The following is a 21900-nucleotide window of genomic DNA, read 5'->3' as shown; positions in this document are numbered from 1 at the left end:
GGTCAAATAGAGCCCACAGTAAGAACCATCACTGGGGTTGAGCAATCACACATGGACGTCACCTCTCCATGGGCACCTGGAAGCACTCACCTGCCCTGCACACCCTTCTCGAATCCCTCCATGCTCTTTGCAGCATCCTGCCACGAGCCGCCGCTTCCAGGACCAGGATAGTCAAACGCAGACCAGAGCCCAGCAAAGTAATAACCCACACAAGCCACCCGCAGCACCTTGAATAAGAAGGATTTTGCCCCACCCCTCAAGACATGGGCGCCAATCGGGAAGGACAACTTTCATTGCTCCAACCCCACCTTCTCAGGGCAGGGATTCAAACACAGTAGCTCCTGGAGGAGGAGAAAAGGGCAGTCTCTCGAGCTCTTTTGCTATCTGTTCATCTGCGGTGTCAGGATGACATCACAGCCCAGCAGGCACCCAACCCTTTCGATCGCAATTTTGGATCCAATAGCATCCGTCAGAGTTAAAATTAGAAAACTCTGGGCCGACGCGCTCAATCCTGTGGTCAGTCTCGAGGGTACATGCTTGAAAGCACGCTGGGCTGGAACGGGCCCATCGCCGGGTACTATCTCATTAACATCAGGACAGGAAATTACATCAATTCTTCCATTTTCCACTGCAGCAAACAGCACTTGCGCTGAAGGGGTGTTGACACAGGTTAGAAATGTAGCATTGGACAAGTATGTGTTAGTATCTGTTTAAAACCACATGTAAGCTGAGATGCTGATGCGAATCTGTATGGAGTGGAAAATTGCTCTGCCCTCACCCACAGGGCACAGAAAAGCTTTAATATGCACTAACCATTATTAGCAGGGGTTGCATGCATCCACTCACCCTCCTGATAAATGCCTAACCCCAATCTGAGACTTGACGGATGGAGCAATTTTGCAATCTCTTTTTTCTGACCTCTCAGCACCCGGCGCTAACAGATTGCTGCTGTCATTTATGGGGGCTCGTCACACACCAGGCACCTCCCCAGGGCTGCTCCCTGCTCCAAGGAGCTAAACAGCGAAAGACAATAATGGGAGCAAGTACCTCCCAAAGTAAAGTTTGGAGGTCGTTGAAGAAGGCAGCGCATGCCCAGGACATGGGATTTGTCCAGGGACATCCTCTCTATCCCATCATATTTCTATGCATATCTGGGTCTTCTGCTTTATTGTGTCCTGTAGGTATCAGAGGGAACTGTATTGTGTCCTGGGTCCTTGTCTGGATCCATCAGAGGGAAAGAAAACACCAATATCAGTTTTATTGAGGAGGGATCTCCAGGGGTCTCCTCCCCATCCCAAAGCAGACTAGTGAGGGAGAACAGAGGAGGGTTACTGAAGAACATCGAGTTGCCCTAGATCTGGACTTTGCTACTGTGGCTGAAGGACAGATGAGCTCTTTGGGTGGTTTTTTTTTTTTCTTTTTTTAATTCACATATTTGAATCTGGAGTGTTTGTGATTAAAATCCCAACTAGAGGGGAGAGCCTTGTGGCAGAAACTGGGAATCCAATGATGTGGCTCCAGGTTTTGCTTCAACTTTTTGCATCTCGCTAACAGGCACGACCCACAGCTGTAACTTCTGAGCGAAACAGAGGAGTGATGCGTCTGTTCTGCTTGACTTGGCCACTTAAAGCTTTTGGAGGCCGAGTGCATGATGGTAGAGCTGCACATATGCACACGCTACATGGGCAATATCTATTTATGTATGTGTGCATCCGTCTACCTGTTTATCTCTCTGTCTGTTGATCTGTGTGTCCATCCATCCATGGAGCATGTATGCATGTCCATTGCACATGGAGGCATGTGAGCAACCCTATATGCATGCTGTGCTTTCGTAAAGGTGGGTAAGAAAAAGGGCTACAAAGATGATGAGGGGACTGGAACATGTCTCTGATGAAGAAAGGCTGAGGGATCTGGGTCTCTTCAGTCTGGAAAAAAGGCGACTGAGGGGGGGATCTTATCAATGGTTATAAATACTTAAAGGGTGGGTGTCAGGAGGATGGGGCCAGGCTCTTCTCAGTGGTGCCCAGGGACAGGACAAGGGGCAACGGGCACAAACTTGACCATAGAAAGTTCCATCTCAACATGAGGAGGAACTTCTTTGCTGTGAGGGTGGCAGAGCCCTGGCACAGGCTGCCCAGAGAGGTGGGGGAGTCTCCATCTCTGGAGACATCCCAACCCCGCCTGGACGCGTTCCTGTGCCACCTGCTCTGGGTGACCCTGCTCTGGCAGGGGGTTGGACGGGATGATCTCCAGAGGTCCCTTCCAACCCCTATCATTCTGTGATTCGGTGGTTCTGTGATTCTGTGAAGATGAAGGCAAGCGAGCTTGTTGTCATGGGCAGGTGACTGATGAAGACGGTCTCTTCCTCCTCTTGTAGGTGGCAGAGGGAATGGCGTACATTGAGCGCATGAACTCCATCCACCGTGACTTGAGAGCCGCCAACATCCTCGTCTCAGAGACACTCTGCTGCAAAATTGCTGATTTTGGCTTGGCCAGGATCATTGAGAATGAATACTTGGCACAAGAAGGTGGGTGTCATTCCCAGCATTGTCTCACCAACACATTTCCCTTATCTCCAGTCCTCCTGCCATGCAGACAAGCCAAGATATGGGGTGTCCAAGGGTTGGGCTGGGACCAGGAATGGGGCACCACTGCTGATGGCATGAGACCAGATCCCCCAATGCTGCCCCACACCAACACCCAGAACAAGCAAGAGAGACAAAAATGGAGAGGAGAGGGAGTAACGCTTGGGGACAATAAAGAGTAAGTGAGGTTTGCAGAGGTAAAGGGGAAAAAAGAATTTTGGCACTGTTTGGGGAGTCCTGCTGAAACTCAGGTTGTGCTACTGGAGAAATTTGACCTCTACTAATGAAACCTGCTGTCTGTGCCTACGTGTTCACAGTGAGTCAGTCCAAAGGGAAGGAAATAGCTGTGTAACTCAGTCACTACACACTGTGGGATGGCAGAGGAGAGCTGGAGCCACAAATCTGGACCAAAAGTCAGTTTCCAGATGTTCCAGGCAAACGAAGCCCAGACCAGATCAGGTCCCCACATGGGAATGGGCTTGCAGCTTGGCAGGTGTTTTTTATAGGAACAGAGTACCTTGAGCATCTAAAATAAAACAAAAATACATGCCAAAAAAAACCAAAAAAGGCATACAAGCCCCAATATCCCCCATCCCCCCAGCCCGCATCCTGGGCTGCATCAAAAGAAGCGTGGCCAGCAGGGCGAGGGAGGAGATTCTGCCCCTCTGCTCTGTTCTGGTAAGACCCCACCTGGAGTCCTGCATCCAGCTCTGGAGTCCTCAGCACAAGAAGAACATGTAGCCGTTGGAGCGGGTCCAGAGGAGGACTATGAAGATGATCAGAGGGCTGGAGCCCCTCTGCTATGAGGACAGGCTGAGAGAGTTGGGGTTGTTCAGCCTGGAGAAGAGAAGGCTCCACGGAGACCTTATAGCAGCCTTCCTGTCCCTAAAGGGGGCCTACAGGAAAGCTGGGGAGGGATTCTGGATCAGGGAGGGGAGCCATAGGATGAGGGGGAATGATTTTAAACTGAAAGAGGGGAGATTTAGATTAGATATTAGGAAGAAATACTTCACTATAAGGGTGGAGAGCCCCTGGCCCAGGTTGCCCAGAGAAGCTGTGGCTGCCCCATCCCTGGAGGGGTTCAAGGCCAGGTTGGAGGGGGCTTGGAGCAACCTGGTCTGGTGGGAGGTGTCCCTGCCCATGGCAGGGGGTTGGAACTGGATGATCTTTAAGGTCCCTTCCAACCAAACTATTCTGTGATCCTATAGTTCTATGTTAATGTGCAATCTCCTTGTGACTCCACCTGAAAAGCCAAGCCCCTTGCTGGGGCTGAGTATCTGAACTGGTGTGGACTGGAGAACTTGGCCATGAGAAGTGGCAACTGGTTTGGTTGGTGTAGAGGTGGGTCTACAGCCATTTGACAACAGGGTTAAGTGAAATTCCTCTGGTGGCGGCTTTTTCTCTGCACTTCAAGGTCTATTATGAGATTGTGTCATTCAGATTGCAAAGAGACTTTACAGAGCATCAGGGAAACAAGCAGAAATGATTGAAATAAAACAACTAAGTCTGGTATAAGTGTCACTTGCCAGAAGATTTTCAAATTTTGAAAATCTCTGTGCCTCTAGAATTGGGATGAATCTAAAATTCCCCATAAAAATACTCTGGGGAAAGGAAATTGAATAGAATATTATTTTTTTTTGTAAGATAGGAAGCTTTTCTTTCAATTAGCTGTCCCAACATACTTTATGTACAAATTATACCCATGTCAACATGTAAAACTAGTTCAAAGTAGTAAAAGCTCGCAAATGTAATTTGTGCAATGTCATGAAGGGGTACTGCAATTTTTGAAGGCACTTTTTATCCTTATGAGAAGTTTTGGTGCAATGAGTATAATTCTGCTAACATACCCAAAGGAGCTACATATCCAGTGGAAAACAGTTCCTATCAGCATTTTTCCAGCTACCTTGAATCGGAAATAACAACTGCCCCTCTATCTACTTTGAACAATTTTCACTTCATAGATTTAATTTCCGAGCCTCGTCAATCTACTTGTCAGAGTATGATGTGCAAGAACAAAGGCACTTATTTCACACACCGCATTTGGGCTTTCAGTCCTGAAAGGATCTATACAAATAAAAGTTTGGCTTCCTCTGCAGTCTTTAATACACTCAGTTCCTACATATCAAGCTGTTTTGGGGTTTTGTTCTCTTTTTGGCCTTAGCTAAACTGAAATTGCAATCTTATGGTCATTGCTGTCGGCAGCGTGCAAAACACAACAAAATAATATAGGATTTTTTTTTGTTTTTAATATATATATGCAGCTTTAAGAACCAGAGAATTTATATTTGCTGTGTCGTTTATGCACTTTTGCTAAAAACGCCCCTTTCTGTTGAGTGATTTTATACAGAATAAAATCCTACTACTGTTGTCCTCTAATAAAGCTACTCAAGGCATTGGCTTTGAATAGCACAGACACATGGTTTGGGCTACAGAAACCCATTGGTTCCGCGTGGCAAGCTGCCACCTGAAGGGCGATGGGTGTCTCCTGGGAGATGCTTGATCCCAGCATCATGGCCTGAGCGTGCACGGCACCGGTCATCCATCCGTGCTACCTTTCCTGGCCCCGTTCCCGAGATCCCCATCGCTAAACACACAAGAGATACAAAGGTGTTGTAAGACTTCATGAGTAAAATAGCTTACCTAGATTTTTTTTTTTCTAATATGTGTGCTATCAGTTACCTAATGCGTTAAGTTTTTCCATTATTTGGCCTCTGTGTATCATTATCTATGGATATTTATAAGCATACACATGTGAAAAAGTCTTTTAAGGTGAAATAGCCTTTTCTGCCCTGGAAAAAGAATCAAGAAAGCCAAAGAGATGCCAGGTAGAAATGACCTTTTAATAAAAACAGGAGACAAGCAGCAATTTTCTTCCTCTGGCCTTATTTCTGGCCTTCCACAGTTCCTTCAATAAGTCCCATGGCAACCCCCTGCTGCAGTCAAGAGCCCGTGGGACCCAGGGCTCAGTTTTTTGGGGAACTGCTTGGCTGTGCCTGTGGGAGCGGAGGGAGATGCTTCGCCTCCACCTGCTATTTCCCTTTGCTTCCTCTGGACAGGTGCCAAATTCCCGATCAAATGGACGGCGCCAGAGGCCATTAACTTTGGAGTTTTCACCATCAAATCTGACGTGTGGTCTTTCGGGATCCTCCTGACAGAGATCATAACCTACGGCAGGATCCCTTACCCAGGTATGAGGCGAATACAGGATGAGTGAGCATCAGCTTCAAAGCATCTAGAGCTGCTTTATGCTTGGAGACACGTATCCGAGTGTGTACGCGTGTGCCCAGACACACGCCCCTGTTTCTTCATGCTGGGTTTTCTCTCCTAAGCTCCCCCGAGCCTCAGTTATACCTATTCTAGGAAAAAACCTATAGAGGAAAGTCAGGGAAGGGGCAGAGGGATGGAGGGAGGAGCACAACCCTGAGGAAGGGATGGTGCCCAGATATGGCTCAGCATCACGGTCCCTTGTGTCCCTCCAGCCCTGCCTAGATGTGAGCTATGGGAAGCACTGACCTTCACCCCCAGGATGCTGAATAACTCCTGTTGGTCTGCATTTCCCTCCAGGGATGACCAACCCCGAGGTGATTCGCAACCTGGAGCGGGGCTACCGCATGCCCTGCCCGGACATGTGCCCTGGTGAACTCTACAACATCATCCTGAAATGCTGGCGAAACAAGCCTGAGGAGCGCCCGACCTTCGAGTACCTGCAGTCGGTCCTTGAGGACTTTTACACTGCCACAGAGAAGCAATATGAGCCAGAACCTCAGCAGTAAGCCACCGTCCCACCAGCACCTGGGGACAGACTGGAAGAAAGCCCCTGTCCCACACAGCCCTGCGATGGTTTCTTTCAGGCCTTTCCCTTTCTCCTGTGTGCCACCACAATGCATTTGGAGATGGGGAACGAGGAGGGACATGAAGGAGGTGGATGCTGCCAGCTCTGTGGTTATGATGAAGACCAAAGAGGTGGCTAAGAGCTGTCATGGCTCCTTCCCCATCCGCCTTGGAGGTCTGTACTCACTTTGCAGACATCACCTCTGCCACGAAGGACAGCAGACTCCTTCGTGACCCCCCTGGAGAAAGAAAAGCCCCTCAGTCCTGCAACTGTAGCCCCAAGAAGAGGGGACCATGGCTGGGATGGTGGTATAGGGGGGATACACACTCTCTACCCCTCCTTCTGATGCCACTGCCTGCAATACTACAACCCCCTTCATGCCAAGGGCGTGGGTGGGAATGTGTCTTCTCTGCACCTCCTTGGGCCGCAGCAGGCCCCCAAGCTCTGGAGCAATGTCTCCAGGTGGTGCCACACCTCCCCTCCCACCCTAAGTCAATAATAAAGAACTGAATATGACCATTTTCCATTTATTTATTGTTGCGCCAGGGTGAGAACAGGCCCCTGTGCTTTCCATGCCCATGGAGGAGAAGGGGAGAGGCTCTGGGGCTCCCAGGGCAGCTCGGGGTGATGCTGGGCTGGTACCTGGGGCAGGCAGGTGAGGATGCCCGGGGTGCACGCACCGACCACCGGCACTGGCGGCCCTGGAGCCCGGAGGCAGGAGAGATGTTCGTGGTGTGGCCACGAGATGTCCCTCCTCCCCCGCAAATCTGAATTTGGCGGGGGGAATTAAAAATATATATATTAAAATATCGCCAAAATAATTATATATATATATATATATAAAAAAATATATATATACACACCTTCCCTGCTTTGCTGAGCCCTTCACAGCACAAGCTCTTGATGCAGCATCGTAGAATCATAGAATGATTTGGGTTGGAAGGGACATTAAAGATCACCTAGTCCCACACCCTGCCCTGGGCAGGGACACCTCCCACTAGACCAGGTTGCTCCAAGCCCCGTCCAACCTCCAGGGATGGGGCAGCCCCACAACGGGTCCCACTCTGTGCCCAGCACCAGGAGGGTTCAGATGCTCTTTCCCTGCTCTCTGGTGCATCTCTGACCCATGGCTCCATTGGGAATGTCCACATCAGGCTGCAGGGTGGTCTCTGATCAGCACTTGCAATGGGTTGGGGAGAGGAGGATGAAGAAATAAGGCACAGATGGCACACTGAAGGGGTATTAGGACCGCAGGAGAGAGCACCAGTCTGGGACCCAGGTTGACTGCCCTTCAGGTTATTGCACGGAGCAGCATCTCTCTGGGGTGTTTGGTCTGATGTTTTCTATCCCATCAACCAGATTTTGAGTTCTGTTGTAGAGGGTGCTTCTCATAACATAACAAGGATGCCACGAGAAAGAAACAGCAGAGATGACCCCTGTATGCAAGAAAAAATACCTGACCACCAACAACACATGACACAGAGTTACCTGTGTACACCACTGCTGCAAGAGATCCTAGAAGGAAAAAGGAGTGGGAAGATTCATAACAAATCTGTAGGGACTACTGGGCTATCAGCAGCCACATTCAGTCCAAGGTCTTGGTCTTCAGTGCTATGAGTCCGTCACTTGTGATGAGACAAAATCCCCCACTGTGATGCCAGCATCACTTCCCAGGTGTTCCTGACAGGCAACATTGCTCGTGTCAATGTGACCAGAACTTTGCCTGACTTCAAATGCTGTTTATCCCTCCTTTTCAGAGCCGTAACTGAGGGAAAGAGCACATAGGGACTGGTTTAGCATTCACTGGAGGCCAAAGTATCTGGAGATGGCTGGTTTGCTTACATGGATGACATCTTAGAAAGATGGCATCCTTAGAAGGGTGACAGCTTAGAAATGTCATTCTGTGCATCCTCAGGAGGGAAAGGAGCTTTAATAGCAGAAAACAGGTGCCCCAGACCAGAAGGAAGGAAAATGGTTGAGATGATAGAGCCTCAGAAATCCTAGATCTTGTGGAGACAACCTAGGATGTCCAGAATGTTTTCACCTGCACCCCTCTAGGACTTCAGCTGGAGCTGGACGGGAAACCTCAGGGTGTGGAAAAGAGCATTAGACACCTGTGTTCGGGAGGTGAGATTCCCCCACCCCCAAAATGTCCAAACCAAGAGGTGAATCAACCTCTAGTGTCTCAGAGCTCTTTTTTTTTATCCCACCCATAACACATCTGATTCCCACAGCTTCACTCCTTGTACAGGAAGGTGAAGTGTCCTCCCAGGCATTTCTGAGAGCCATCAGAAGTCATCTTCCAACTCAGTGTGAACAACTGTGGAGTAGCCGTGTGGCCAGGGCCTGGCCACGGTTAGACAGATCTCTTCATCAGATCATCAGCAAACCTCATCCACCCCTTTCCATCTTTACAACCTGGTTCCTGGCTCCTGAATGCTGTGCCAGTAGGTCCTCGTGCTAATTTAAGATGAATCAAGCTTGTTTCACGGCTCCAAGCGACAAGGTGTATGTGCTACAACTATACTAAGCCCATTTTAAACAAGAAGCAATTATTAGTCATTTATTCAATAATTTCACCAGAGTTGAAGAAACAGTCTTTATCCCTGCTTGAACTCCAGCTTGTTCATTCACTTTTACCAGGAACTCCACGCAGGACTAGCAGATTTCTATTAATGACATGACACCCTGCAAATAAATAAAAAAGAAAGATACGTGATGCCTTGGCTGCAAATATTTTATTGAATTGAAAACTGTGGATCATTTGTGCTAGAGCAAACCAGGAAGAAGAGTTACAGGGTGTCTGCTAAGCACTTCTACATTGCGTTATCACCCAAGGCCAAAGAGTGAAGTATTGTAGCTCAATTTAGAAAGGAAATGGATATTTTTATGGCTAATAGCAACACGTGGCCGAGGCCAGGGTGAACACAACAAAGAGACTGTAAGCTGTGCTTCCTCTGCACTGGCCACCATAGCCTTTTTTGTTCACGCTGCACAAACAGTTGTTGAATTTTGTTCCCTGCCATGCCTGTGATAAATGCATGGGGTGTGGACACTCGCCTGGCTGCATAGTCATGTGTGCTTCCACCACAAAGCCATTGCAGAAGCCACTGGCAGCTCTTCCTTTGCATAGGGGAGTGGGGCTGGGAGTTGTGCCACCAACTGGAGTCTCTCCAGGGGATGAAAGGGAGACCATGAGCCCCATGAGCAGCCATGGTTTTACACAACAGCCATCAAAACCAGCGTGAAATGGATCAGTCAGTTGGAGAGAAAAGGGCCTGCGCCCTAGTCTGCATCCTGGACATGTACATCAGGGACCTCAATCAAAAACGCAGGTGAGAAGTGGGATGATGTCTCTTGTGACCTCCAGCCTGGGAGACAACTGGGCTACTCCAGGGGACCAGGATGTCTCCAATGGCTCCAGCAAGCCCTGCGAGACCCCCTTCAGCCCCCATACCTACCTGGCAGCCTAAGAGGTGTCTCTTCACCATGGGTGAGCTCCAGCCAGATGCTCACAGGTGAGTCTCAGAGCAGGAGAAAGGAGTTAAAAGTGACCTAGGCTCTCACATCCAGTTTGTGATTCTTGAGTGATCTGCAGCAGGGACTCTATCACTTGCATGAACAGCTCGGTTACACAGGTCCTGTGAAACTACCCAGGAAGAGCATGTTGTTTCTTGTCTGCAAGCATCGGGCCGTGCAAGGTGTTTTACAAGATAAAAGGCAATTTCTGCCATAGATAGGATATGAACTCTCAGAATGGCCTAGACAAAGATTCGGTGCCAGGTGGTCTTTCCAAAGGCCACTGGAATGGTCTTTCCAATTCTCAGACAGAAAGACCCAGACCTCCATATTTCCCATGCAGCCTTGGTCTTGTTACTTCATCCACATCTTCTGTCTGAATATTCGTCTGTGCAGGTAATGTCTGGTCTTCTGCTGGTGTTGAGTTCATCTGCATTACCACCCTGTTTGAAAGTGGTTTGAAGGGCTGGAGGGAAGGTTTCTGCGGTAATTCTCAATTCTCCACCTAGCAGAAGTGGAAATATCCCCGTGGCTGCGGTGTAAAACCTTCTCCAGGCAGCAGCTGGGGTATCTTAGCAGAAAGTGCTAAGGAAACTTGGAGCCAGGGTCAGGGGGTGAGACAAGCATGGAAAACCAGTCAGAGGGCAGGGCTGCGGGGAGCAGCAGCATTGAGGAAATCAGGTGGCTTCTCTGATGTCTAGTAAGGTGAGATCTCCAACTGAAGCTTTTCCCGTCACCCAGGCATTCATCGCAATGTGGATTTTCTCGTGTGTAATAAAAGGTTAAGCATAGCATAGCATGCACTATAGGCTTTCCTGCATGTCTTTAAGAAGCTGGGTTAAAATCAGAGAAGGACAAGAAGATCAGCTGAGATGGAAGAACAGAGCAGGGACAAGGAAAAGGAGGGAGCGCATGGCCCTACCCAGGGGATAAAACCCTAGGGCTTCTCAGGTTAGGGTCTTTTACCCTCTTCTTTCTCCCCATGCTATATTAACACCCCGATCTGCCTGACTGGCTCATCTTGCAACCCTGTGTGTGCAGGGCTTGTCCAGGGCAGGGGTAAAGAAGAAAAGCCCATTACACTTCCAGATCTCTGGCTAATGGGGGAGCTGGTACCCTTTTGGGAAGGAGGTTGCCCAGCAGATAGAGGTCTGCGTCTACTTTTAACACACTGCAAATGGACCCTCGAGCTGCAGCTTGGTCGGCTGGTGTAAAGCAAAAGCAAAGCAGTGATGCATTGAAGTCACGTCCTCGGAAATGGGCTTTTTTCAAAGCCATCCCATGATTGGCTCTTGTTTGGTCCTGAGTGAAACAGCGTTGGCAGGCACAGCCTCAACAACAGTGCACGCTGGAATGTGCCAGCAGCTTAGGACCTCTCCCAGGGTGATAAAGAGCCTGGCACCCTGAGGATCCAAGCGTCCCCCACCCGCTGCGTGCAGGACAGTGCGCCTGGAGCTTGCCACGCTGCCACCAAAAAGTGAGGCAGGGCCACCAGGGAAGGGGGGTGGTGAGGAGCCCTCACCTTGCTCTGGTTTACCTCCACCCACACACAGCAGAGCAAATATCCCCTGGCAAATACTGTAGAGCAAACAAGGGCATCGATGTCCTGCCAGGCTGAGCTCTGGTCTCCAAGCTGCTCCACCAAAAAGACCAATTACTTTTTTGCCAGGAGGGTCCCCTCCCTGGCTAAGCAGCTAGCCAAGTGCTTGCAGCCAAGGGGGACTTCATCTGGCTTGCTTCTCCAAGAAGAACTCTTGGTTCAGAGCGTCCCCAAGGGCTGGTGAAGCTCCAGGCTGGGTCTGAAAATTGTGGGCAGACATCCCCCAGCATCCACTGACTGTAGAACAGGTTGAGGCCATGTGTCACAGCCAGGCTGTGTGGGTGGCAGAGAGAAGAAATGCATCACTGATGTGAAGCAGAGACAGAGTCCCCAGCAAATCTGTCCAGGGAAATGTCCCTCCATCCTCAACATCCACTCAGGGAAACATCCCATCCCTGCCAGCAGCCAGAAAAACCCTCCACGGATAATGAAGCTCAAGGGGAGCATTTTCTTTATGCACTCAGTGCCCACGGCTGCTCCAGAGAGTTTTGTGTGATGTGTCAAAGACAATCCTTTCAGTCCTGCTGGCTTGCAGGCAGGAGGGCTGGAGCTGTTTCTGGATGATTGCCCATCCCTCAGAAATTTGAGTCAGGTGTTACGACACCATCTCTGGCTCGGAAAGTCTCTAAATTGCTGATTTCCCTGTTCTGCTCTCCCAGGGCTCTTGCTGCACCCTTCCACTGTTCTGCCCATGGTATCTGCAGTTGCCCACTACTGGACACAAACCTGCTATGGGTGTTCCTTTTCTAGCCTGCTTCCAGACCTCCTTTCTCAAGAGTTTCCTTCCACACCAATCTGTTCAAGGTCACTCCCAGTTAAAATTAGCAGCTTATTCAGCCTTGGAGAGAAGGGACAGCCAAATTCCCTGGCCTGCTCGCAATCCTGGAAGCTGGCTTCAAGGGATCCATCTCTGTCTCCCCTTGGAGGTGAGGGAGCTTGTGCAGCCAGCTCGCCCTCTTTACCTTAAATCTGAGCTCTGGAACTGCGCCAGCAAAGCAGGAGGAAGGAACATCTCTCTGGAGCCTCTGATTCCCACCACCATCCTCTGAATGCCAGACGTCACCCCCATTGTACCCAAGCCAGACATTTTACTGGTCATAATTGTCCCTGCGATAGCAAGAGAGTTCCCCCAGCCTTTCAAATCTATATTTAACTCGTCCTCACCTCATCCCTCTTCCTGGCCTTCTTATCTTTCTTTCCTTTTTATCCCGGGCAGGCTGAAGCCACAGGGTGGAGACAGCAGAAAGGCAGCCATGGCAGGGCAATGGGAGTTTTGCTGTGGTCGGTCCCTGCCCTGGGTTGGGGATGCTTGGGGGGGTGATGTCTGGTCCATCAGGCAAGGACACAGCTGGTAAGGGGAATCAGGACCTTGATCCCAGCTTGGTGCACAGCCCAGGGAAACATCCCTGGCATGGTGCAGCAGTAACACAAAATTTGGTCCCACGGAGGAAAAGCATCCTTGTCTCCCTGATGTACCAGCCAGGGCATCTCCTCCAGGCTGAAATCCAACATCAGTGCATGAGCCGTGGGTAGCCAATGTGGGCAACAGAGTGATGGCAGAAAAAAAGGAAATTGTGTGCACCTCGCCAGGAGGAACGAATGAACATGGCAGCCTTAGCTTTGCACTGGGCAGCTGCGAATGAAAATCCCCGTGGTGGCACTGCTTGAGAGAGGTTATTCTTCAAAATAGAGGTGTTTCCAATACTAGAAAGAAACCAAAATAAAGTGCTGTAGCACCCAAGCCTTTCCTTATCATTACATGCCGCCTGAAAATATCTGGACAATCCCAAGTTTTTCACAGAGAAAATGTGCTCACTTGAATTGAAGCTGTCAGCCAGACTCTTGGGATCGACAAACAGTTAACCACAGAAGAGGGGTAGGAAAGGTTCATACAGAAGGTAGGGGTTTGGTGGACTTCTTGGGGGAAAACTAGGGTGTCTGGGACACTAAGTACCCAGCCTAGTGATTAGTGCCTTGGAGAAAGTCCAAATTTCACCCCAAAGCTGTTGGGGTGAAAGTCCAAATCTCCTGCACAAAGAAGAGCTGGAAGGAATGAGTTTAAGAGAAGCTAAGACTAGCAGAGCATCATCATCTGGGTCTAGAGAGCATCTGGGGACATCGTTCCTCCAAACCCTTGTCCTTCTGGCAGCCCTGCTGAATCCCTTAGCACATGGCTTCTGGTCAACCAGGTGAGGGTCGAAAGTGTCTCTTGCTGAGCCCTGATTCCCTGACCAGAAGGGTGAAGATCACAGGGCTATTATGTTCCTGTGAGCTTCAAGGAAATGGGGAACTGAGGAGAAGAGAAAACCCATGGATGTCCTTTCTGAGGGCAAGTCTGTAGCATGAACACAGTTCTTATTAGAGAAGCTGAAAGAGATGTTATGAATGCCCCGAATGCAGAAAAAGCTTCAGATTAGAGGACACATCTTATTAGAAAACAACTAATCCAACTGCAAGGACACCCCACATTGAGAATACAGCTCATTCACCCACATTTCCCAAAACACTTAATTTGGATGGAAAACTTATTGGATCTCAGGCGGATCATGAAAACTTTTTCAAAATCTCAAAAATACTGAGACAGTGGGAAAAAAAAAACACTTGTCTAGGTCTTCTCTCTATACCTTGAACCAGCATGTGCCTCTGCAAAAGATCCCTTACAAAGCTTTGGAGAGCAACAGTTTTATTTCAGCCTCTGATCCTGTCTTGCAGCTTTCATTATGGCTTTTCCTTCCCAAAGATGCCACTCTTTTGAGAAAATGCTTCATGGTGAGGTACAAAACGGAGGTTGCTAGAAGCAAGTCAAGGTGCTGAGTCCTTTTGGCAGCCAAGCCTGGACAATATGGACCTCAGGACAGGGTATCTTGCTTAGCTCTTATTTTGATACCCAACTCAGGTATTAACAATATGCCTTTCTTTTTGCCTCATGAGGTCCTGAAACATTATTGCTTTTGGATTTAGACATTGTGGTGGTCACCACTTCTCCATCAAGGGCCAGCAGGCAGTGACAGGAAGGTGAGGTGCAATTACCAGCTCGTAGTGAAGTCTTTGAAGGGTAAAAGTGATAAATATGATAAGGACGGTGACACTCTGCAGAAGGTTCAGTGCACATAGGTGTGGGGCCGTTCACGTGGACCTACTTGGCCAGAAATTGGAGCTATAGCTGTTTCGGTGTCTGGGAATGAGGACACCTAGTTTGGACCTATCTGCTTACCCTGGCATTTGATGCTCACATATCTGCATGCTTCTGTGCATGACATTAACGAGACTGCAGTCAGTTTTCGGAGTTTTCCTGGAATCTAAGTGTCTGCTGGAGAGCTCTGAGGAAACAGCAGAGGAACAACTCCAGAACAGGAATTTCAATGTATTTCCAAGTGGAGAGCAGCATGTAGGAACACAGCCCAGAGCTGAGCTCACCTATTTTATTTGGGAAGAAACCCTTGCAAGAAAGATCTGGCCTGACCTCCAGATTCCCCTCTGCTAAGCACTAGCAACATGATGTGAGCAACCACAGGCCTTCCCAGTGAGCCCTACATACATGGCTTGCTGCTCTCCCCTGCCCCACAAGCTAGGGGTCCCAACCGGGCCCCCAGCTTACTGATAGGGGTATATTAGGAAGGGTCAGGACTGGAGCTATATGGGACAGTGCCCATTTCTACGAGGATGTCCCCCTTGCAAAGAAGAAAGGCTGAACATAGAGCACCTTCAAGCCATAGGTATAAGCCTTGACTGGGGCATGTGTTCTTGCAAGCAGAGGGATGTTCTTGCAGGCAGAGCAGATGTCCCTGTTCGGGCACCAAACATTAGGATGAAGTACTTTACACTGAGGGTGGTGAGACACTGGCCCAGGTTGCCCAGAGAGGTGGTGGAGGCCCCATCCCTGGAGACATTCAAGGCCAGGCTGGATGAGGCTCTGAGCAACCTGATCTAGTTGAAGATGTCCCTGCTTACTGCAGGGGGGTTGGACTAGATGGCCTTTAAAGGTCCCTTCCAACCCAACACATTCTATGATTCTACGATTCTACGATTCTACGATTCTACGATTCCATGTTCAGCTGCTCTGAACAAGTAAATGCAAGAGCTTTTGCCCCACATTTTCTTATCCAGATCAAACCTTCAGGACAACTGGCCTGTCCCATCCATGAGGTCAGAAATTAATATCACAACAAGCCCTTCTGCACTTGAAATTGGACCCTGCCCTAGGGCGAGTGTGTGCTCTGACCTTCCTTCTCTACCAGCACCTTGCCTTTGCTGTCGTCATCTAACAACCTTTGCCTTTGCCATCTTCAAACAAGGACCTCAAGGGCCTTCCTTCTGCAGAACAAACACTGCTAGAGCTGTTCTAGTTGGTGTTGACTCTGTAGTACCTTAAACTTTTGAGCCTACTCATTACACCTGTGCTGGTAAACAAAAAAAGTACCTGGCCTGTCCTCTGACCCTGAGACCGGCTGGCCTGGGATGGCCACGTCCACACTATTAAATTCTCTAAGCCTCCAGAACAGGGTGGACATATCCAAAATACATTTTGGGAATGGTGCCTGTTGTGTGCTGTCTCCAGCCTCAGGATTGTTTGCGTCTGTGCTAGTCAAGCTGGGCCAAGCTGATGCTGGACGCATGTTAACAATTTAGCACTGCAGATGATCAAATTTTTGGCTGTGTTGAATTTACCAGTACAGATATATCCACTAAGCTAAATTTTGCCTGAAATCACCAGCATTGGTTTTCATCTGATGGACAGGAGACACCTCATGCCATGGGCCAACACCACAGAGAAGGTTAATCAGCCCAACTGGATAGATGGGGTAAAAGCACCTCTGCCATTTATGAACTGGCAATTATTTGTCCCGGGTGTTTAGATGCTCATATAGGTTCCCTGCCCTGGATCTATATGGGCCAGGAGCCCCCTGTGTAGACTGTATCTCAAGATCTCCTCTCCTTGAGCTGTGCAACATCGCCACACAGCTCACGTCACACCGTAGGTGGTCCTCCAGCCCCACCGCATGGTCGCTTCCCTCTGATAACTCTGAGGTCTTAAAGGTCAACCCAAGGGCAGCGGGTGGACATGTATCAACCAGCTTCGACATGCTGCACTCCAGGAGTAGCTGTGTTTAGACCCAGCGACTCTCTGATCTTCAATAACCTGGCAGCAGCTTGTAAACAGTGGGCTTGACGTGATAGCATCCTCAGTGAGCAATGTACACCCTTCCCCCTGATCCCCCTACCCTCTTTGCACTCCTGTGGCTTTGGGAGCCTGAGGGAGAGGCATGCTCAGAGCCAAAATTGCTGAGAGGCTCAGCTTGTGGTTAAGCGTCAGCTACGGTGGGTTGGGGAATCAGGGAAGGCTGAGGGGGTGGGAGCACCAATGTGTGTGTGTGCTCTACACGCACAGCTTTGTGTGCGCGGAGCTAGAGAAGCGCTTATAGGTGCTTCTAAACCCTTGCCTTAGTTTCTCTCTTATGTATTTGGTTTCAAAAGAGTGCGACAGTGGAAAACTGTAAAGCCTTCAGCAAGTACCTGTAACGTGCTGGCCCCAAGATGTGACCTGCAAATCTAAAGCTATTTGTTGGGATAAAAGTTGCACCCACCAGGCTGGTGGTCTGATCATGCCTCCTGTTTCACAGCCTCAGCTCCTTGTACATGAATAAGGAAGGTCTGAGCCCTGGGGATGGGCTGTAGTTTACTCAGGGGGTTTCCCACGGCCCTGTTCCCCTTGGATGCAGAAGGGCGGGATATCAGGATGGTTCACTTTGGGACAAATGCCTGACCCATGCCCCTCTGAAGCAGAAGGAGCACACAAGTGTGGGTGGAGGGAAAGGTGACCACCACATTGCTCAGTCTCACACTGAAACGTGGAAAAACCCCTTTGAACCTCCATCTCCAAATTGTCCATCCTGCTTAGTCTGGCACAGGTCTAGCACTGACCCAGATGAGTCCCAGACATGGTTTGGGCGTTATCATGGTCCAGGGACCACTCCCAATAGCCATTTTGAATGTGACCGTCATTTTCTGAAGGTGAAGAGAGCTTAATAGGATGGATCCCATCCGTGCTGGTCTGCTTACCTGCAGGACCAGAGAATGAACGTACCCTCTGTGCTCCCGTTTGCCTCCACCTGGGAAGAAACTGAGGTATGAAGGCAGAAGAAATCAAAGGGCTCCCCAGCCAAGTCCCCCCTTTTCCTTTTTCCCCTAGCAAAGCAGCGAGGTGAAGGCCGCGGGACAGAGCCCAGCTGTGCTGGGTATTTCCAACTCAGTCTCCCATGCAATCTCTGCTGGCGGCCTCGCTCCTCCTCCTCCTCCTCCTCCTCCTCTTGCTTGGAGTAGGACTGCAAAACAAGCTGACCGTATTCCCGCTCACTCCCGAGCCGCTTCCCAGCGCTCAAGGTAACAGTGGGCGCCCATCTGCGCCCTGGCCCCCCCTGCCCACCGCTCGCCTCCCCACGGGAATGTTCTGTACCCGGGCACAGGAGCGTCACGGGGGAGAGCTGTCTGCGTCAGGCTCTCCTGCCGCGGAGACCTTGACTTCTGCCTGGGAACAGGAAGGACGGGCAGGGGCTGCGCTTGCAGACAAGCGGGCTATAATGGGGCTTGGGTGCAGGATGCTGTGGTCCCGAGTCACCTCTCCGAGCTGCTGGCTCCAAGGTGATGCTTCACTGGGGAGAGGAGCAATTGTATCGAAGGAAGGTGCCGGATACCCTCAGCAGCAGGATGAGCAGCTCCTATGGGATATTTCTTCTAGACCCCATTTACCTCATACCCTCAGACATAAGAGTTTGTATCCCTTAAAAAGCTCCGGTGTATTATTTAAGGTCTTGCTGTTATGAAATTGGATTTTCTTTCTATCCACATAAGCATCCGCTCTGTTTTCACGTAGGTTGTAAACCCACCATGACCTGGGCCCCTGTGACATCTTGTGGAAAGGATTTCCCCTGGTCCACCGGCCCAATCACCTGTTAGTGCTGATGGCCTGGACCCGAATGAGGGCAAGGAAACATTAAGGGCCCGCAATGCCTGGAGATCAGATGCAGAAGTGCACTTGAACCTGCACATACCATGCACAGGACAATGTCAGCCTTTGCCGCAGTTCAGAAAGCCCACCCTTCACCAGTACTGATTGGGTGGGGGGGAAATAAAAAAGGATTTTTCCATCCTGAAGAGAAAGCTGGTTCTTAGCCGGACAAAGGCTTCTCCTTCCCTGGTCATTCACTCACCACAGCCAGCCCAGAGGAAGTCAGGTCACCTCCTCATGCCTGTTATTCTCCTTCAGCCTTTTCTCTGGGATGTAACATCTGCAAGGTCTTCAAGGCAGTCACCTCCTTCCTCCTCCCTCCATGAACAGGAGCCTCAGATCTTCTGGGAGCTCAGCCAGGTGTGAGCAGGGCAGCCACTTTGACCCATGTCCTTGAGAAGAAAACTCAGGGCACCAGGAAGAATTGCAACACCTCAGAGACAAGGTAGGACCTTGGTGGATCACCAAGACACATCTGAGCCCCTAAAAACACCTTACTGCCCTGTGGCTTTCCAGACAGTGTTGATTCCACCTAAGCCCCGTGCCCTGTGCTCCTCACCATCGGTCTTCAGGTAGCTCCCACCTAATCGAGTCTCCCTCTGCCTTTCCTTAGGAGACACCGTGGAGAAGGCTAGATTTTAAGGTCTCCTATAACAGCCCCAGCACAGCAAAGCTCCAAACTCACCCACAGCCCCCAGGTACACTGCAACTAAGCAGTCGTTCCTCTAAGGTTCTTAACAACACACACAGCAAGGAAACAACAACGTTTTGGTGAAATGCAAGGTCCAATCTGCCCAGCAATGCTTCTTTCTGTTTGCTCGCACCTTCTCCTGTTGTTTCAGGGGATGTCTATGTATCTGTCTGGCTTGTGAGCCACCTTTTCTCAGCACAAGTCAGGAGCAAGAGAGGCTGGCCGCCACGCTGCTCAACGGATACGGGTAGACAAGAAACTGCTTGGCAAGGAGAGCTGACATTAACTACTCGGGCTATTTAAAAAGGGTGATTTAATCAGCCAAGGTATTTCTGCCCAGCTCCGTGCATGGTACATTTGGCAGTTTGCTGGAATCAGACCAGGGTCTTTTATCAAGAGAAGTGAGGAAGGGAAGGAAAGGGCAAAGCAGATGCGGGTGCAGATTTTAAAAAAAAAAAAAAAAAAAAAAGAGGCCTTCCAAGGCTTTTCCATAAAGAAAAGCAAGGAAGAGAAAACAGAGTTAAAAATAATATTGTGGCATGTTCTGGGCAGAGATACCAGCGTCCTAGGAAAAATATACGGGTTTATTTTTTGCCAAGAGGGAAATAAAAGGGAGGATGAGGGAGGATGCTGAGGCTGTTCTTTGATTTGAAAATGAAGCAAGGCCAAAGAGCAGAGCTGGTCACTGGGTTTTTTTCAGCAGAATGTGCATTTTATAGCTAAAGCAAGCTGGGCTTGAAACCTGCCAAGTGCAGAAATTTGCTCCTAGGGAGAAAGGCCAGATCTGTTAACATCGGGTGGTGGGCTACCAAATGCTGCCCAAATAGAACTATAAGGAAAATAGTGCAAATCCTTGGATGGGGGTGAATGGACTTAGTGTGAACTCTGCTTTTTGCTTTCGGTGGTCATTGGTTCAGCCCCTTCTGCTGCCGAAAACAGTCGTCACCGTATAAGCACGAAGGGCCAACGTCATCCAAGAATTAAGTACTGACTCTCCGTCGTTTGAGAGGGAGTTAGGTACATGCATTCCTTTAAGAAGCTAACCATAAAGGCTTGTCTGAGAAGACTTTTGCACCATTTAACTTTATCTCTTCGAAACGGCTCTGGGTTTTGTCTGAGCTGGCTGAAATTTTTCATGACCATCATTAATTCACTAAAAAATGCAGGTTTTGGCAGATCAAGTCCCTTTGTAAGTTCAGGCCAAATTTGGCAAGCTGTTTCAGCCAAAAAAAAAAAAAAAATCATGGAGAAAACTTCGAAGCATTTTGCCCTGAGTTTCAAAATGGAATTTCTTGCCTTTTCTTTCTTGTGCAATGGCTTTGCCTTGAAATGAAGCTATGATCCCCTTATTCAACTTCTTGTGAGATTAAATAATAAACCAACATAAAATGAAATATTTGGTGTAATTTCTTTTTCACGTGCAAAGAATGATGTGGATTCTTTTGAGGGAGGAGGAAGGGATTTGTCCCCAGAAACCAGAAGCCCTCCTCCCCGTTACACCATCCCCTTTACCTCGTTGGGGATGCCAGGACACAACACTGGGAAACAGGCCCTGCAAAACCGCAAATATCAGCTAAGCCACAGCTTGAACTTCTGAACAAAACAGGCTGAGTGAAAGAGAGTCCAGTTGTGCCAGTATAAAACGCAGCTCGTCTGGGACTCCTGCCAGCACAGTTTTTTCTAGGCAGGGACCACCGCTCTTCACCTCCAGCTTCAGGAGATGTCGTGTGGATGCAGACATCATTAAAGCAGAGAAATCTCCATCAGGAGATATAGTTATGTCAAAAGGAAGGAGCTCATACAACCATAGCTTGTTTCTTTGTGCGCTACTGTTGTCCTCTCCTTTGGTCCCCTGTCTGCCTCATACTCTGACTCCAAGTCCCCTCTGCCTCTGAGAGCTGCATGAGTAATATATATCTACTCCAAAGCCTGGTTTTCTGGTCTTTTCAACTCAAAGCAGAGCTGTGTTCCTAAAAAAGTTGGCCCTGAAGTGCAGGAGTGTGGTGTAATCACATAGCATGTGGCCCATCAGGTCCTTGAGGGCACCAGGGATACTTTGTGGTCCCATACATTTGCGTCATGGAAGACTATGGTATGGCCAAGGACAGAGGAAGGGACTGATCACAGCCCTCAGCGTAACCTGGTCTTTGTCAGCCAGAAAGACCACACATCATTTTTGCCTCCAGCTGGGGACATGAGGTCCCTCATACTAACGGGCACCACTGGCTGGTGGGACAACAGAGACAAGTTCAGCAGGCTCCACGACACAGTCCTTCAAGAAACTCACCCGCACCATCCTAACCTGGCTCCATCTCTTGTCCCCACAGCCTCCATGGGGAGCCTATTTCCACCTCTGATGGTAAAAACACTGATTTCCATTTATTTCCCACTGTAAACATAAGAAAAAATCATTGCAATCAGGACAGATGAAGCTAGAGCCCCATATCCCACTGCTGTATAGTCAACATCAAACTCCCATGCGTTCCTCTCTCCAGTGGTTGTGTTGACCCCTTTTTCACAGGTAGCTTTTTGGAAGAGGGACCCTCATTTCTGCTGCCTTTCTGGGACTGATTTTTTTCACCATGGCTTTGTAAACAAGGAGCAAGTGCATGCACAGACTGAGTAACGCAGCTTGCAGAAGCTGAAGGTCTCTGAAAATTTGTGAGA

At 49.3% G+C, this 21900-nt stretch overlaps 1 protein-coding gene across 4 annotated transcripts in view; it reads left to right on the top strand.

Moving 5' to 3' along the window:
• BLK (BLK proto-oncogene, Src family tyrosine kinase) overlaps positions 1-6890 on the top strand; it is a 47088-nt gene extending 40198 nt beyond the window's left edge. For all 4 annotated transcript variants that reach the window (XM_063327840.1, XM_063327839.1, XM_063327841.1 and 1 more), the window contains 3 exons: positions 2378-2528; positions 5642-5773; positions 6150-6890. In XM_063327840.1, the coding sequence (XP_063183910.1) occupies positions 2378-2528; positions 5642-5773; positions 6150-6358 (492 nt within the window). In that variant the 3' untranslated portion in view covers positions 6359-6890. The remainder of the gene's footprint in view (positions 1-2377; positions 2529-5641; positions 5774-6149) is intronic.
• The last annotated feature ends 15010 nt before the right edge of the window (positions 6891-21900 follow it).

This window comes from Chroicocephalus ridibundus, chromosome 3 (assembly GCF_963924245.1).
Source record: "Chroicocephalus ridibundus chromosome 3, bChrRid1.1, whole genome shotgun sequence".
NCBI lineage: Eukaryota > Metazoa > Chordata > Aves > Charadriiformes > Laridae > Chroicocephalus > Chroicocephalus ridibundus.
The sequence above is the reverse complement of the archived record's forward strand: the minus strand, read 5'-3'. Positions and strand labels throughout refer to the sequence as shown.